This window comes from Erythrolamprus reginae, unplaced genomic scaffold (genome assembly GCF_031021105.1).
Source record: "Erythrolamprus reginae isolate rEryReg1 unplaced genomic scaffold, rEryReg1.hap1 H_1, whole genome shotgun sequence".
Taxonomy (NCBI): domain Eukaryota; kingdom Metazoa; phylum Chordata; class Lepidosauria; order Squamata; family Dipsadidae; genus Erythrolamprus; species Erythrolamprus reginae.
This window is the reverse complement of record NW_027248462.1, coordinates 1,353,058-1,368,185: the sequence shown is the minus strand read 5'-3', so window position 1 is coordinate 1,368,185 and position 15,128 is coordinate 1,353,058. Positions and strand designations below refer to the sequence as shown.

Below are 15,128 nucleotides of genomic sequence, written 5' to 3'. Positions count from 1 at the left end.
CAGACGCTCTATGACTAACACAGAGAGTTGGAATTACAAATCCTAACTAGATCTGATCTTGAATAAGCTATCAAATTCAGAAACAGTCAGGGCTCAATAATATTCCCAACAGTTCTGTGTGTTAGTCTAACCACATAAACACAACCCTGATACGGCCTTCAATGAAATTGCGTTTGAGATCCCCGAGTTAGCATATTATAAAATATATTAGCAAGGACTGCTATTTGGAACCAGCTCTCCCCAGAGATCCGCATTGCCCCCACCCTCCTGGCCTCCCACAAGAGTCTCAAGACTCATTTGTGCCACCAGGCTTGGGGCCATAAGACCCTAGCCCCCTAGCCCAGTGAATGTAATGCATGTTTGTTGTGTGGATGGCAATGACTGATTTTAATACTATGGGAATTTTAGCTTAACTGTTTTAAATTAATTGGATTATGATGTTGCATAGTTTTAATAATATATAGTTTTTTATATGTTGTAAGCCATCCCGAGTCCTCGGAGAGGAGCAGGATATAAATCCAAATAAATAAATAAATAAAATATCATTTCCCCCAAATTGCTGACTTTTGACAGTGATTCATCTGCAATCAGAGGGAGTGTTTGGCTGAAACAGACTTTGAAGAAGAAACTCCTGGTCTGTAAATCATTCTTCCATTGTGGAAAGAGAGGATTCAAATCATACTGTAGAAGCTTCTCCTTATATAAAAGGAAGATACAACATTGATGCAGTTTGGCATTGCACTACTTCACTTATTTTTTTAATTGGTAATAATTTATGAATCAAGGTCCAGGTTCTTTCACCATTCACCCACAGAATGCCCATATTCCTGACAAATTTGACTATATTAGTCTTATCCAGGTGAAAAAGTTGTGTTTCTTTATTCGTTATTGTGTCTTTTATGAATCCTGTCCAATGGAGGGTACCGTACACTTTATCTGGGCCAATGTACTGTATCTGCTCAGTTGTATCTAACCCAAGTACACAAGCAATGGGCTTGCATCACAATGTCACAATATAGATAATTTGTTCCCTTTGTTTATTCCCCACAGTTAGTAGACACCAAGGGAAATAAATGCAAGTGTGCAAAGTGCAATTGATACAAAGTATAGTTGATAATGAGAGATGCATGGACTCGCATGCGTTGCTTTGTCGTGCTATTACTTGGTCCAAATACTTTAGAGGTCTCCTTCAATATTGCACTTAAGCTGCAATAGGAGGAACCTGGGATGCGGTGGGGGCAACACATATGATTGCAGGTCATAAGCAGGTGTATGCAATCCAGGCCCTGCGGTTTCCCACAGCTCTCACCACACCTGGGGATGTTTTTTGAAGTTGCAGCAGGTTCTTTCTCCCCACACTTGTCCCAAACCAGGATTGGGTGAACTTTCCTAACTCCCTCACGCCCCGCTTGAATAGTCCAGCACCACACCTGCATTTTTTCCTATCTCCCACACTTTCCTTCCAGTTGTCTTTCCCCACAATTCGCCTGCCGGTTTTATAACATAGGTGTGTCCTCTGAACTTCAAAGTTGAATGCTTAGATTCCTTTTAGGAAAGTTACGGTTTTTCCACACCCTAAATCCTCCTGCTGTCTATTTTTCACCCCCTCCCATCTGTCAGAGTACCAAAATAAATTTGCCATCATTTTGGTAGGTGTGGCTAGGTAGGGTGCAGAGTGCAGAGAAGACCATAAAGATGATTAGGGGACTGGAGGATAAAACATATGAAGAATAGTTGCAGTAATGAGGTATGTTTAGTTTAATGAAAAGAAGGACTGGGGGGACATAGAAACATAGAAACATAGAAGACTGATGGCAGAAAAAGACCTCATGGTCCATCTAGTCTGCCCTTATACTATTTCCTGTATTTTATCTTACAATGGATATACAGTATGTTTATCCCAGGCATGTTTAAATTCAGCTACTGTGGATTTACCAACCACGTCTACTGGAAGTTTGTTCCAAGGATCTACTACCCTTTCAGTGAAATAATATTTTCTCACATTGCTTCTGATCTTTCCCCCAACTAACTTCAGATTGTGTCCCCTTGTTCTTGGGTTCACTTTCCTATTAAAAACATTTCCCTCCTGGACCTTATTTAACCCTTTAACATATTTAAATGTTTCGATCATGTCCCCCCTTTTCCTTCTGTCCTCCAGACTATACAGATTGAGTTCATTAAGTCTTTCCTGATACATTTTATGCTTAAGACCTTCCACCATTCTTGTAGCCCGTCTTTGGACCCTTTCAATTTTGTCAATATCTTTTTGTAGGTGAGGTCTCCAGAATTGAACACAGTATTCCAAATGTGGTCTCACCAGCGCTCTATATAAGGGGATCACAATCTCCGTCTTCCTGCTTGTTATACCTCTAGCTATGCAGCCAAGCATCCTACTTGCTTTTCCTATTGCCCGACCACACTGCTCAACCATTTTGGGACTGTCAGAAATCACTACCCCTAAATCCTTGTCTTCTGAAGTTTTTGCTAACACAGAACTGCCAATACAATACTCAGATTGAGGATTCCTTTTCCCCAGTGCATTATTTTACATTTGGAAACATAATGTTTTAACATCTCAGGGGCTGCCACAAAGAAGAGGGCGTCCAGCTATTCTCCAAAGCACCTTAGGGTACAACAAGAAGCAATGGGGTAATTATGGAGAGAAGCAACTTAGAACTAAGGAGAAATTTCCTGACAATTAGAATAATTCATCAGTGGAACAGCTTGCCTCCAGAAGTTGTGACTGTTCCAACACTGTACATTTTAAAGAAGAGATTGAATAATCATTTGTCTGGTGTAGTGTTTCCTGCCTAAGCAGGGGGTTGGACTAGAAGACCTCCAAGGTCCCTTCCAACTGTTATTCTGTTCTGTTATTCTGATTCTGTGTGATATATTAACACAAGTTACTGTGTATATTTCATACTTTTGCTGTTTTCTTGTGAGTGAGTGTGTATGAGTGTCATCAAGTTGGCCACGCCCACTCAGTCACATGCCCCCTAGCCACGCCCACAGAACCAGCAGTAAAAAGTTTAGAACCCACCCTAGCATTGTTGCGGAGGTGTCATATGACCAATGATGGGCTTCTACAGAAATGGTCAGGAACGCAGTTCCGGTAGCAAAATTTGGAGCTCCACCCTAGAGCACCCAATTTGCACTGAAAGATGTTGAAACAAAATGCATAAGCCATGCCCACAGTGTGGTAGTAAAAATTTTGGTAGCCCATCACTGCAAATGACACATCATGACTTTTCCCCCATTCACTAAACCGGTCATGGGCCTGGCCAGCATGTGACATATGCAGCCTGGGGTTTTGACAGCCCTGGGCTAAGGTAAGTAACAAAATAACATCCCTCCAACAGTGCAAAATGACAATAAGGGTCACCTATCTACCAATACATGCAATACACGGGGGAGTTAAGATATTCTTTCCCCCTAGGCCGTTACAAGTTATGCATGGTATGTTTGTGTGTATGTTTGGTTTTACTATAAGGGTTTTTAGTTGTTTTATTAATTGGATTGTTACATGCTGTTTTTTAATCATTGTTAGCCGCCCCGAGTTTGCAGAGAGGGGCGGCATACAAATCCAATAAATAATAATAATAATAATAATAATAATAATAATAATAATAATAATAATAATTCCTGTACATCTGGGACACCTCATTGATGTAAACTATACATGTACAATACAGAATTGAGGGATGGGCAGGATATAAAACTTGCTGTATCAGATTTTGGGGGTTTTGCAAACCATTCTCAGTGGAGGATAAGTCCTCTCCTCTCTCCCTCTACTGATCACACAGATGCGGGTTTGCAACTGATTTCAGAAAGTTGCTAGGAAGGAGGCAGGGATGCAGTGGGGGCATCAGCTTCACTGTGTTCCCTGGCTGAAGGTCAAGGAAGGTCAAATGTCTCTTCTGCAAGCAGAATCATGGTTTTATAAAGCTCACAGAGCAGCTGGGTTCTTCAGCTGATTGTGTTACAACATCAGCAGAGTGCTGATATCAGCAAGATGATTACTTTTCCTGCATACAGTAGATTCTATTGTATTCCAGATTTTTTTTTTATTTCAGTAGGAATATTTTTTTAAAGATTTACTGCTGTATTTAAAAAAAACTTCTGAACATGAAGGTGTTTCCACCCAATCTGTATTTTCAAACCACACCACACAATTAATTTCAATGGCTACCTGCTTTATTATGTTTTTCTTAATATACATGCAGCACAATTATTTCATAATAAGTTAAATAATTAAACAAATTTCAATTCTATACAACAGAATGACCACGGGGAGTTGGCCTAATAAAGTTTCGGATATGGATTCGATTCATTGAAAGGACAGAACAAATACCAAATATGTTTCAATGTAAATTCTATAGTAAATGATTCTAGAATAAGGCCCTGGAGATTCAGCAGGGAGAAAGACGGAGCATTAACCCAGGTCTCCTTTTGTGGAAAAGGGACCCATTCCATGTGTGGTTTGGTATTTAAAACTGCCCAATGGGCTGCTATCAACAGAATACTATTTCAGCATCCTTCCAGGAAATAGGAAATCGTGGCTTGTAATAATTTCCAGTTGCCACAAAATGATTCTAAAACTGAGAGCTAACCAACATTGGGTGCGGCCCATCAAGAGACAGATCTGCCAGCCCTCAGTTTTACAATGCTGCCCTAGGCACTTGATGTACCGGTAGATACTAATTGTTGAGGAAAAGTATTTTACTGATGTTCAGAGGCTCTCTTTATTCTTTCACATATTTCAGGGCTGAACACAAAACAGCTTCCGAGTCATGGTCTTAAGTTTAGATTTAGTCTTGTTCTCTTTCAGTCTTAAAAATTTCTGGACCCGTCTTCTTACAAGTCATTGAAGAGTTCCAAAGACTGGTTTCTGGTACCTAATATTGACAAAAGGCATGTGTATAAACAAGGTCAAAGATCCTGAAATTAAAATGATTGGAACGGAAACATTCAGTACATTCTGTTCATGAATTATGCACACACACACACACACACACAAAACACACGCTCACACACAAAATAGTCACAAATTTTCCCTAATTAGTACTCTCCCCTTCCTGGGATACACACAAGGGATGCCCATACAAATAAATCCTACTCTAAAAGTACTAGGACTGTAATTCCTAGCTTCCCTTAAACTTTGTTCGGCTATTAAATTATAGATTAATTTTATAATAATATATTTCTGTAATTGTTGTGTTCTGATTTGTACTAAATTTGGGGAAAGCTTATAACAAGGATCTCGGTTGGAGGGTATCAGGTTGGTAAAAATCTAGTCAAGGTCAAAGCTTGCAGGCCAAATCCAAATGCTTAGATATGGCAGCGCCATCTTGAAACAGTGAAGGACTGGTTCACATTGCCTCTGCCAGCGTGGAGCCTACCCGAGCTCCGTTTTCAACTGCAATGGCTTCCTGCAACTCTCTGCCAGCTAAAACAGAGTCCAGGACGGCCAAGGGAGTCATTCCCAAATGTCACTTTGCTCAGGCCAACATAAGTGCCCCCTATGAGTGATGTCGATCTGGCCATGCCCACCTGAACCCTTGAGACCAAACACAAACTGATGCTGCTCTCATGAAATCGAGTTTGACACCCCTGATCTAGAATAGTGATGGTGAACCTTTTTTCTCTCGGGTGCCGAAAGCATTTGCGCACACACTGTCATGCCTGCGTGAGTGCCCACACCCATAATTCAATGCCCGGGGAGGGTGAAAATTGCCTCCCCTGCCTCTCCGAGGCCTTCTGGAGGCTAGAAACAGCCCATTTCCCAACTTCTGGTGGGCCCAGTAGGCTTGTTTTTCACCCTCCCCAGGCTCCAGAGGTTACACTGGAGCCTGTGGAAGGTGAAAATGCCCTCCCCCATTCCCCCGGAGGCCCTCTAGAAGCTGAAAATGCACCCCCAAAGCCTCCATATGAGACGAAAATCAGCTGGCCGGTGTGTACATGCATGTTGGTGCTGAGCTAGGGAATCAGCTCACGTGCCAGCAGACATGGCTACGTATGCCACCTATGGCACCCATGCCATAAGTTTGCCATCACTGATCTAGGAGATACTGTTTTGAAGTTCATAGCTGGAGCAGACCCTCCCCCCAAACACCATTCTCAGATGAAGAATATAAGAGCTAATGGATCACACTCAGAAAAGCTGACTTTCCTAGATGTTGAAAGAATAAGGTCTTCTCTTGTTCTCCCCTAAAGATGGTACATTCGTTAAAAAACCTGATAGGTTACATCAGGTTCTTAAAACTTGGCAATTTTAAGATATGTGTTCTTTAACTCCCAGAATCCTCTAGCCAGAAAGGCAGTTGAAGTTTAGTCATCTTACAATTGCCAAGTTTGAAGTACACTGCATTAAATCAATGGCATACTTGTTCTTGATCCAGTTTCACATTGTGGCTAAGCAGATGCTACTGGGTACTTATTTGTACTCTGTGACAATCATTAAGTGTTGTACCTCGTGATTCTTGACAAATGTATACAGTGATCCCTCTATTATCGCGAGGGTTCCGTTCCAAGACCCTTCGCGATAATCGATTTTTCGCGATGTAGGGTTGCGGAAGTAAAAACACCATCTGCGCATGCGCGCCCTTTTTTTCTATGGCCGCGCATGCGTAGATGGTGGAGTTTGCGTTCCCCGCCGCCCACGCAAAGGGGAAACCCCGATTCGGCTCCTCGCTGCTGCTGCACTACCGAGCAGATCAGCTTCTGGGCAGCCGAAGGAACCTTCCCTGGGTCTTCCCGGCCACCCACGCAAAGGGGAAACCCCGGCTCCTCGCTGATGCCCGCCGCTCGCCCGCCCGCCAGCAAGAGGGGGAAGACCCAGGGAAGGTTCCTTCGGCCGCCCAGCAGCTGATCTGCTTGGCGCAGCAGCAGCGAGCAGACGAAGATCGGGGTTTCCCAGCCGCCCACGCAAAGGGGAAACCCCGGCTCCTCACTGATGCCCCCGCTGGCCCGCCCGCCGCCCACCAGCAAGAGGGGGAGAGATAGAGAAAGAGAGAGAAGGAAAGAGAGAGATGAGAGAGGGAGGAAGAGAGTGTGAGAGAGGAAGAAGCAAGATAGAGAAAGAGAGAGAGAAAGAAAGTTGAGAAAGAAAGGAAGAGAGTGACGTCATCGGGTGGAAAAATCGCGATATAGCGTTTCGCGAAGATCGAGATCGCGAAAATCGAGGGATCACTGTATTTTCTTTTAAAAAGCATATGCACCAGTGACAAATTCCTTGTGTGTCCAATCGCATTTGGCCAATAAAGAATTCTATTTTATTCTATTCTACTTCAAACAGGAAATAAAAACAATAGATTATGCTGTCCTCTTCTTTTAAACAATTCTGCACTGGCAACCATTATGACTAGGGAAGGAACACTGAAAGAATTTGGCACAAGGATTTGCTAACAACCTCATCACCATCAATCTAGTCTATGGTTCAATAAAATAACACACTATTTGTATGCAGCAGATTTTGTCCCATTAGCTAGGATTTGCTATGTGACATGAAGAATGCATGTCATTGCATATATTCATATTCTACTATTGGTGATTATTCATTCTGCATAATTTTATATAGTCCTTGTCTGTCTTGCTCATCCTCTCATAAAATTCATCCCAACCTTGTGAAAAACCCTTATTTGGGAATTCCTCAAGGCTCTTAAGGATTTTGGTTGCCACCCTATATACACTGTTCAAAAAAATAAAGGGAACAATCAAATAACACATCCAAGATCTGAATGAATGAAATATTCTCATTAAATCCTTTGTGCTGTACAAAGTTGAATGTGCACAACAGCATGTGAAATTGTCAATCGGTGTTGCTTCCTAAGTGGACAGTTTGATTTTACAGAAGTTTGATTTACTTGGAGTTATATTGTATTGTTTAAGTGTTCCCTTTATTTTTTTGAGCAGCTTAGTAATATTTTGTACCTTTTTTAAAACAAAAAAGAACAGCATAGAAGCATAGCCATCCAAATCTTGGCTACAACTGCAGGACTCACAGAGCCTTAGGGACAGCCCCACCACACCTTACCTCCCAAAATACTGCAGGTCCAGTAGGAAACCAGGAATCTGAAACCAGATTAGCAAAAGTCAGGAGAACGTACCAATGGTCCTCACTTTCTTCCAGAACCTGTTCTCTTATTCAAGATCGCTTGGTTCCCCACTATTAGTAGCAAAATACTCACAGAAATGAGCCAAGTTCAATGAAAAATGGACAATCCAGTGTATCTCCTACACAGTCCAGGAAAGCAGAAAATCTATCACGCTCTGAACCACAACCCAACAGAGCTGGTGACTTATAACATCCTTGCCAATAGGAAAATAATTTAATGAAGGCTTCAAGTTCCAAAATCCATCCTGTACCTGTGGAGCAAAGGACAGCTAGTTTCCCTTTTCCTCTTTCTTTGGCATGTCTACAAAATTCCCTGAAGTAAATAATGTTTCCGTGGTTCTCGAGGTCTTCGGAATGTCTCACCGATGATAACCACCACAAAATGAGAACCGGTTTTCCCTAGCCAGGGTCCAAAAATTCATCAAGCATTCTATACCCAGGCCTCCATTCCTTCCAAAGTTTTCCCCCTTCCATCAATTACAAGGAACAGGTGTTCACACAGACCTACATTACTCCATAATGCCATTGGGGAATACTTCTGGTATGAAGGGAGTTTCCACCAGTCCTCTTTGTCCAAACAGGACATTTTTACAAAATTCCAGTGCCATGAAGGCTGCTTTGAGATTAAATTAATCTGACACGTCTTCCCCAAGAGCTACTCCCTCAGGCTTTTCCTGACTCAAAGAAAGCTGGGTTGTGGAGGATATTGTTATGAAGACTTGCTACTCAGTGACCTTTGGCCGTCTGGAATGTGGTTCTCAGCCTAGAGCCACAGTCACCCATCTTGAGTGTCTAAACACTGTTAAGGCCTCAGTCTTTTTGCCCCTAATGAACCAAGGAAGGTTTGCTTTAACCGTCTGGCAGTAAAAGTCACAAGCTGCAGGATCTGGGCTTCTCAGATGGTGGAGATAAGAGATTTGAGAGAGGACTGGTTGGTGGAAGAAAGGTTCTCGTAGCTGTGGCATAGGCACGAGCAATCGGAGGATGTCTCATCATCTCCCCCAGCAACTCCACTCCCGTTGTGCAGGGGACGGTGGTGGGGGGCCCCACGCGTCGTGCAGATCACCACACGGGTATGTCGGTAGGCTACAGCCCACGCTTCGCCCCCGAGACACTGGCAGCGGTTCCGTGGCCCTTTGGAGGAGAATGGGACTAAAGAATTCCCTGTCTTCTTTTGTACAAAAAGGCAAGTCCTGTAAAAGAGGGAGAAACAGGTGACACGGCCAGCAAACTCTGATAGCAAGACGTCAGCAGTAGCCACACAATCGTGCCCAATGCCTTTCACAAAGCAAATAATTTCTTATCGTTTTCCCAGGGAGTGGGTGATACAGGTAAATTTGTTTAGCAACTATCTTGTTTAGCAACCATTTACAGGTGCAATGGTGATTGGAAAAGTAATTGGCACCAATCTTTGCATTTTTTAAAAAAACCTCTGCAGGTCTGTAAAACAAAGGAGAACTAACATTAGATTAAAAGCAGAGTGGTAATTTCAGTTAGAGATCATTTTTGATTTAGTAGATCCTTGGAACAAACTTCCAGCAGATGTGGTTGGTAAATCCACAGTAACTGAATTTAAACATGCCTGGGATAAACATATAATCCATTGTAAGATAAAATACAGGAAATAGTATAAGGCAGACTAGATGGACCATGAGGTCTTTTTCTGCAGTCGGTCTTCTATGTTTCTATGTTAACAACTGAACTGTGGGTTGCAATTGCGGTAACTAAACACAGACTATCTGGTACATTTCTAAATTGCCTTTAGCTATCTTTTCCCCTATAAACCAACCAGCTTCAAAATGTGTAAAATTGATAGCTTTTTGGTAATCCATTATCTTGGAGATAAGATCAATTGACCTGTTGCTGATGTGACAACTGGAGGAGTTTGGGAAGATATTGGTAGGCCTCCTCCCCTCTGATCATTTGTCATCCTCCACCTCAGCCTTTAATACTCAGTCCCCTTCATTAATGCTTAGTTCCTTGAACTAAGTGAGTTTGGCTATAACTTAGGCCTGGGGGAGGGGGGTCTTCTTTCATTGGGTCTGGGGTAGGTGGTTCTTCTTTCAATTCACCATGAGCATAAGAGTTTCCTTTGGCTTGTGGTGACAGTGAGAACTTGCTTCGAGAAATTTTGGGTGCTCCAACATTCATTTGTCTGAAAGGGTATAAGGTCTCCTGCTTGAGTAGGAGGTTATTTATTTATTAATTTACTTACTTACTTACTTACTTACTTACTTACTTACTTACTTACTTACTTACTTACTTACTCCGCAGACTCGGGGCGGCTCACAACAATAATGAAACAATGTACAACAAATCTAATTTAAAAGTAACTAAAAACCCCTTATTTTAAAAGCAAAACATACACACAAACATACCGTGCATAAACTATATAGGCCTGGGGGAAATGTCTCAATTCCTCCATGCCTGATGGCAGAGGTGGGTTTTAAGGAGTTTACGAAAGGCAAGGAGGGTGGGGGCAATCCTAATCTCTGGGGGGAGCTGGTTCCAGAGGGTCAGGGCTGCCACAGAGAAGGCTCTTCCCCTGGGTCCCGGCAGACGACATTGTTTAGTCGACGGGACCCAGAGAAGGCCAACTCTGTGGGACCTAACTGGTCACTGGGATTCATGCAGCAGAAGGCGGTCCCGGAGAATGAACGAATGAATGAATGAATGAATGGGCCCATTCAAAAATCAAAATGAAGCCATTCAGCAGCAGCTTTGACAGATGTAACCAAGATAATAGACACCAAAAGTGGTTGAGGGAATGGCCCTGGTGGAGCAGTGAATGGCCAAGGTTTACCATTGGCCATTCACTCAACTACTTTCCCCTCTGTGCTAACTTCAGGGAAAAACGGGTGGGCAGCACTTTAACCCAGAAGTGGAGTCCTGGGGTTATGTTGGTTGCCCATTCTAACTTTAACATAGGCCTCCTCGTAGTACTTGGACTACCACTTCCATCAGGCCAATCAAGGCCGATCAATATATACCAGAATGAGGAGGATAATGGACCCAATTCATATGAAGCTAAATTAAATCAGTGAAACCAATTGATTTCCGCATTTTTGCTCTAGCTGACAAAGCGTGCTTCTAAATGGAGGGTCTCAAATTACATCAATCAAACATATCATGCAGCTACATTTAGTCCTTGACTTATAACCATTTGTTTAGCGACTATTTGAAATTACAGTGGCCGTGAAATATGTAATTTAACCATTTTTCACATTTATAACCATTGCGGCATCACCACAGCCACGTGATCAGAATTTGGGCACTTGGCCACTGCCATATACTTATGACATATATTCCCAGCCAGCTCCTGAAGGCAAAGTCAATGGGAGAATCCAGATTCACTTAAGAACTGTGCTATTAATTTAACAACCGATTCACTTAACAACTGGGCAAGAAAGGTCATAAAATGGGGCAAAGCTCACAAGAAATGTCACTTAGCAACAGGGATTTGGGGCTCGGTTATGGTCATAAGTTGAGGACTGGCCTACATTCCGTCCTTTTCTTCTTAGCAAAGCTCTTTTGTTTGTTTTAGGTAAGTGAGAAAACATTTGAAGATTACAAAAAGAAGCAACAATTTCTACATACCTAAAGTTCCAAGAATGAGGCAAAATGATTGTGTAACTAAAATGCTTGTACTGAAAATGCTAAACCTGGGCTTAACACAACTATAGCGAAAGTACAGTATAAGTATACACAGTACCTTGTGTAAATACATCGCACAGAGTCAAAATAATAGAACAGAATAACAGAGTTGGAAGGGACCTTGCAGATCTTCTAGTCCAATCCCCTGCTTAGACAGGAAACCCTACACCACTTCAGACAAACAGTTATCCAATCTCCTCTTTAAAACTTGCAGTGTTGGAGAATTTGCAACTTCCAGAGACAAGTTGTTCCACTGATTAATTGTTCTAACTGTCCAGAAATTTCTCCTAAGTTTTAAGTTGCTTCTTTCCTTGATTAGTTTCCACCTATTGCTTCTTGCTCTACCCTTAGATACTTTGAAGAATAGCTAGATGCCCTCTTCTTTGTGGTAACCCCATGAGATATTGGAACACTGCTATTATGTCACCCTAGTAGTCCTTCTTTTCCTTAAACTAGACATGCCTAGTTCCCGCAACCATTCTTCATATGTTTTAGCCTCCAGTCCCCTAATCATTTTTATTGCTCTTCTCTGCATTCTTTTTGGAATCTTAACATCTTTTTTACATCATGGCAATCAAAATTGGATGCAGTATTTAAGTGTGGTCTTACCAAGGCTTTATAAAATGGTATTAACACTTCACGTGATCTTGATTCTATCCCTCTGTTAATGCAGCCTAGAACTGAGTTGGCTTTTTTGGCAGCTGCTGCACACTGCTGGCTCATATTTAAATAGTTGTCCACTAAGGCTCCAAGACCCCTCTTGCACTTATTATTGTTGATATACTGTGTATTTTGTTTTTCTTGCCTAAATGCAGAACCTTACTTTTTTCACCATTAAATTTCATTTTGTTAGATTACATCCAATGTTCAAAGCTGTCAATATTCTTCTGTATCTTAAGCCTATCTTGTGGACAGCTATTCTTGCCAGTTTGGTGTTGTCTGCATACTTCCGCTGTGTACTTCCCTCTATGTAGACGCAGTTCCATTGAGGACTAAATGTTGAGTGCGGTTGGTCAGCCATTTATGAATCCATCTGGTGATGATGCTGTCTAACTCACATTTTTCTATTTTATCAAGTAGTAGATTATGGTCTACTTTATCAAATACCTTAATGAAGTCCAAGTAAATTATATTGACAGCATTCCGCTGATCTGCTAATTTTATTATTTTGTCAATAATGTGATAAGATTAGTCTGACATGATCTGTTTTTGACAAACCCATGTTGGACTTTTGGTTATTATTTTGTTTGCTTCTAGGTGTTTGCTGATTCGTTGCTTGATTATCTTTTCTAGAATCTCCCCTGGTATTTATGTCAGGGCAATAGGTCTGTAGTTTCCTGGATCTATTTTTCCCTTTTTTTGAAGATGGAAACATCTTCATAGCCCTTTTGACAGTTTCTCTGGTGTTCCAGGATACAATTCAGTGGTTCTGAGATCTCGTCTGCCAATTCCTTCAGAACCTTGGGGTATAATTTATCTGGTCCTGGTGATGTAAACTCCTGAAAAGTAGACGGGTGCTTGCTTACCATTTTCTTCCCTATTTAAAGTTATAAGTAGTCATAAGTCAAGGACCTCTGTGCTTGATGACAACTTTTCTTTCATGGGGCTCAGGGAATTAGCCTTCACACACCTTATTTTCAATTTCTGGGCCTTAACCTTTTTCCAAACTATATTCCCTTTCATCCTGCAAAACAGGAAGGAAAGCCACCACTCCTTCTTCTGAGCAGGTATGCCTGTGCTTCTAGGAATTGGAACAAACAAATTACACAACATCTCCCAGTCAGCCTGAACCTACCTCTTGCGCAAATGGTATGAGACAAGGATGATGGCTAAGATGAAGGTCCCTGTGGCCGTGTACATCACCCAAGCTGTGTCACAAAAGAACAGAAGAAATCAATGGGGTCTTCAACAAAATGTTCAAGAAATGTTGAACCATTAATCATGCTAAACACAAGAGCCCTCCTCAGCCTGATGCCTTCCAAATGGATTGGAATTCAAGACCTCTAAATTCCTGCCACTAAAAAAACAAAAGTGATCACAGAACTCCAAGCCAGGTTCGCTTTGCCTTAACAGGGGGCAGTTTTAAAACCCTCCACTGGCCTACCTGTAATTGCAAAACCTCTGCCACTAGGTGGTGCTATGTTTAATATACTGAATAGCACCAATGTCCTCCAGATGGGGTAAATAATGCAGAGCAGAAACCTCATTATTCTGGAGGAGATAAAAGGCTAGAAGATGACACCCAGTTATATAAAATCCTCACATAGCCTGATGGACAAGAGGAGTGGTTTACTGATGCCAATGTTCCCAAACTTCAGAACTGGAGATACTCGCCATGAAAATATATGTCACCCAGTATACGTCTATGTATGGTATGTTTATATACAGTATACACACATGCAGGTTTGCATGAACACAAGCCAATCAAAAACGTAGCCAATGACAGCATGCATTCCATTCTTCTTTGACTGCGTCATAAAAGTATATGCCAAGCTGAAAAAATTTGGCTTCGTCTTGGTGTGCTCATCTTAGTCCCCCTGGCTTAACAGACAGATTTGAAACTGGCAGAGCAACACTTAGTAGAACTGAAGTCAGGTAAGGCAGAGCCTGAACAGAAGCCAAAAAGGGAGTTTTCCAAACCACTTTTCCCATTCCCGTAAAGGCAGCAGAAAAAGATGTGCCAAATAAGCATATACTATCTACGAACTTGCTAACTTTGCATTCACCCTGCCCTGTTTCCCTGAGTAGAGATCTGATTTATCTTGCTTTTGTTGTTTTCCCATGCAATAGATTCAGAGTCTCGTCCCAAATGAGAGGTTATTGGCTAGGAATCCTAGGTGTGTTCATTCACCCAATTTGGAATACAAATATACAAGGATCGCCCAGAAAGTAATGCACTACATTTTTTTCCCCTCAGCCTACAGTAATGGTACAAATGCGAAACTTTAGGTATACATTACAGTGGTACCTCTGCTTAAGAACTTAATTGGCTCCCTGACCAGGTTCTTAAGTAGAAAAGTTCGTAAGTAGAAGCAATTTTTCCCAGAATTCTCCAGCCAAATACTGTTGGCTGGGGAATTCTGAACATTGAAGTCCACAAATCTTCAAGATGCTGAGATTGGAAAACACTGACTTAGAAGATGGGTAGGATGTATTAATGTATTAATCAGTATTCAGTTAGAAGGGATAATATGTGTATAAGTGTTGAGTTTCTTTTTTTAAAAAACATCTTTTTGATGGACTTTTTAAATGTCTTGATTGTTTTATATTTTTTGTCCTTTTTTGGATTTTTGGGGGGGAGTTTTGTATTTTAATTTTCTTTTGAATAAAATTATGACAAGGGGAAGATGGACAGGCAACA

At 41.7% G+C, this 15,128-nt stretch overlaps 1 protein-coding gene across 4 annotated transcripts in view; it reads right to left on the bottom strand.

Moving 5' to 3' along the window:
* Positions 1-4,176: 4,176 nt before the first annotated feature.
* Positions 4,177-15,128, bottom strand: part of LOC139155268 (kremen protein 2-like) — a 119,613-nt gene continuing 108,661 nt past the window's right edge. For 2 of the 4 annotated variants that reach the window (XM_070730389.1, XM_070730386.1), the window contains 3 exons: positions 13,563-13,635; positions 8,033-9,306; positions 4,177-4,895 (listed from right to left, as the gene is read on the bottom strand). In XM_070730389.1, coding sequence (XP_070586490.1) covers positions 9,009-9,306; positions 13,563-13,635 — 371 coding nt within the window. In that variant the 3' untranslated portion in view covers positions 4,177-4,895; positions 8,033-9,008. The remainder of the gene's footprint in view (positions 4,896-8,032; positions 9,307-13,562; positions 13,636-15,128) is intronic. The other 2 variants (XM_070730387.1, XM_070730388.1) reach the window with 2 other exon arrangements.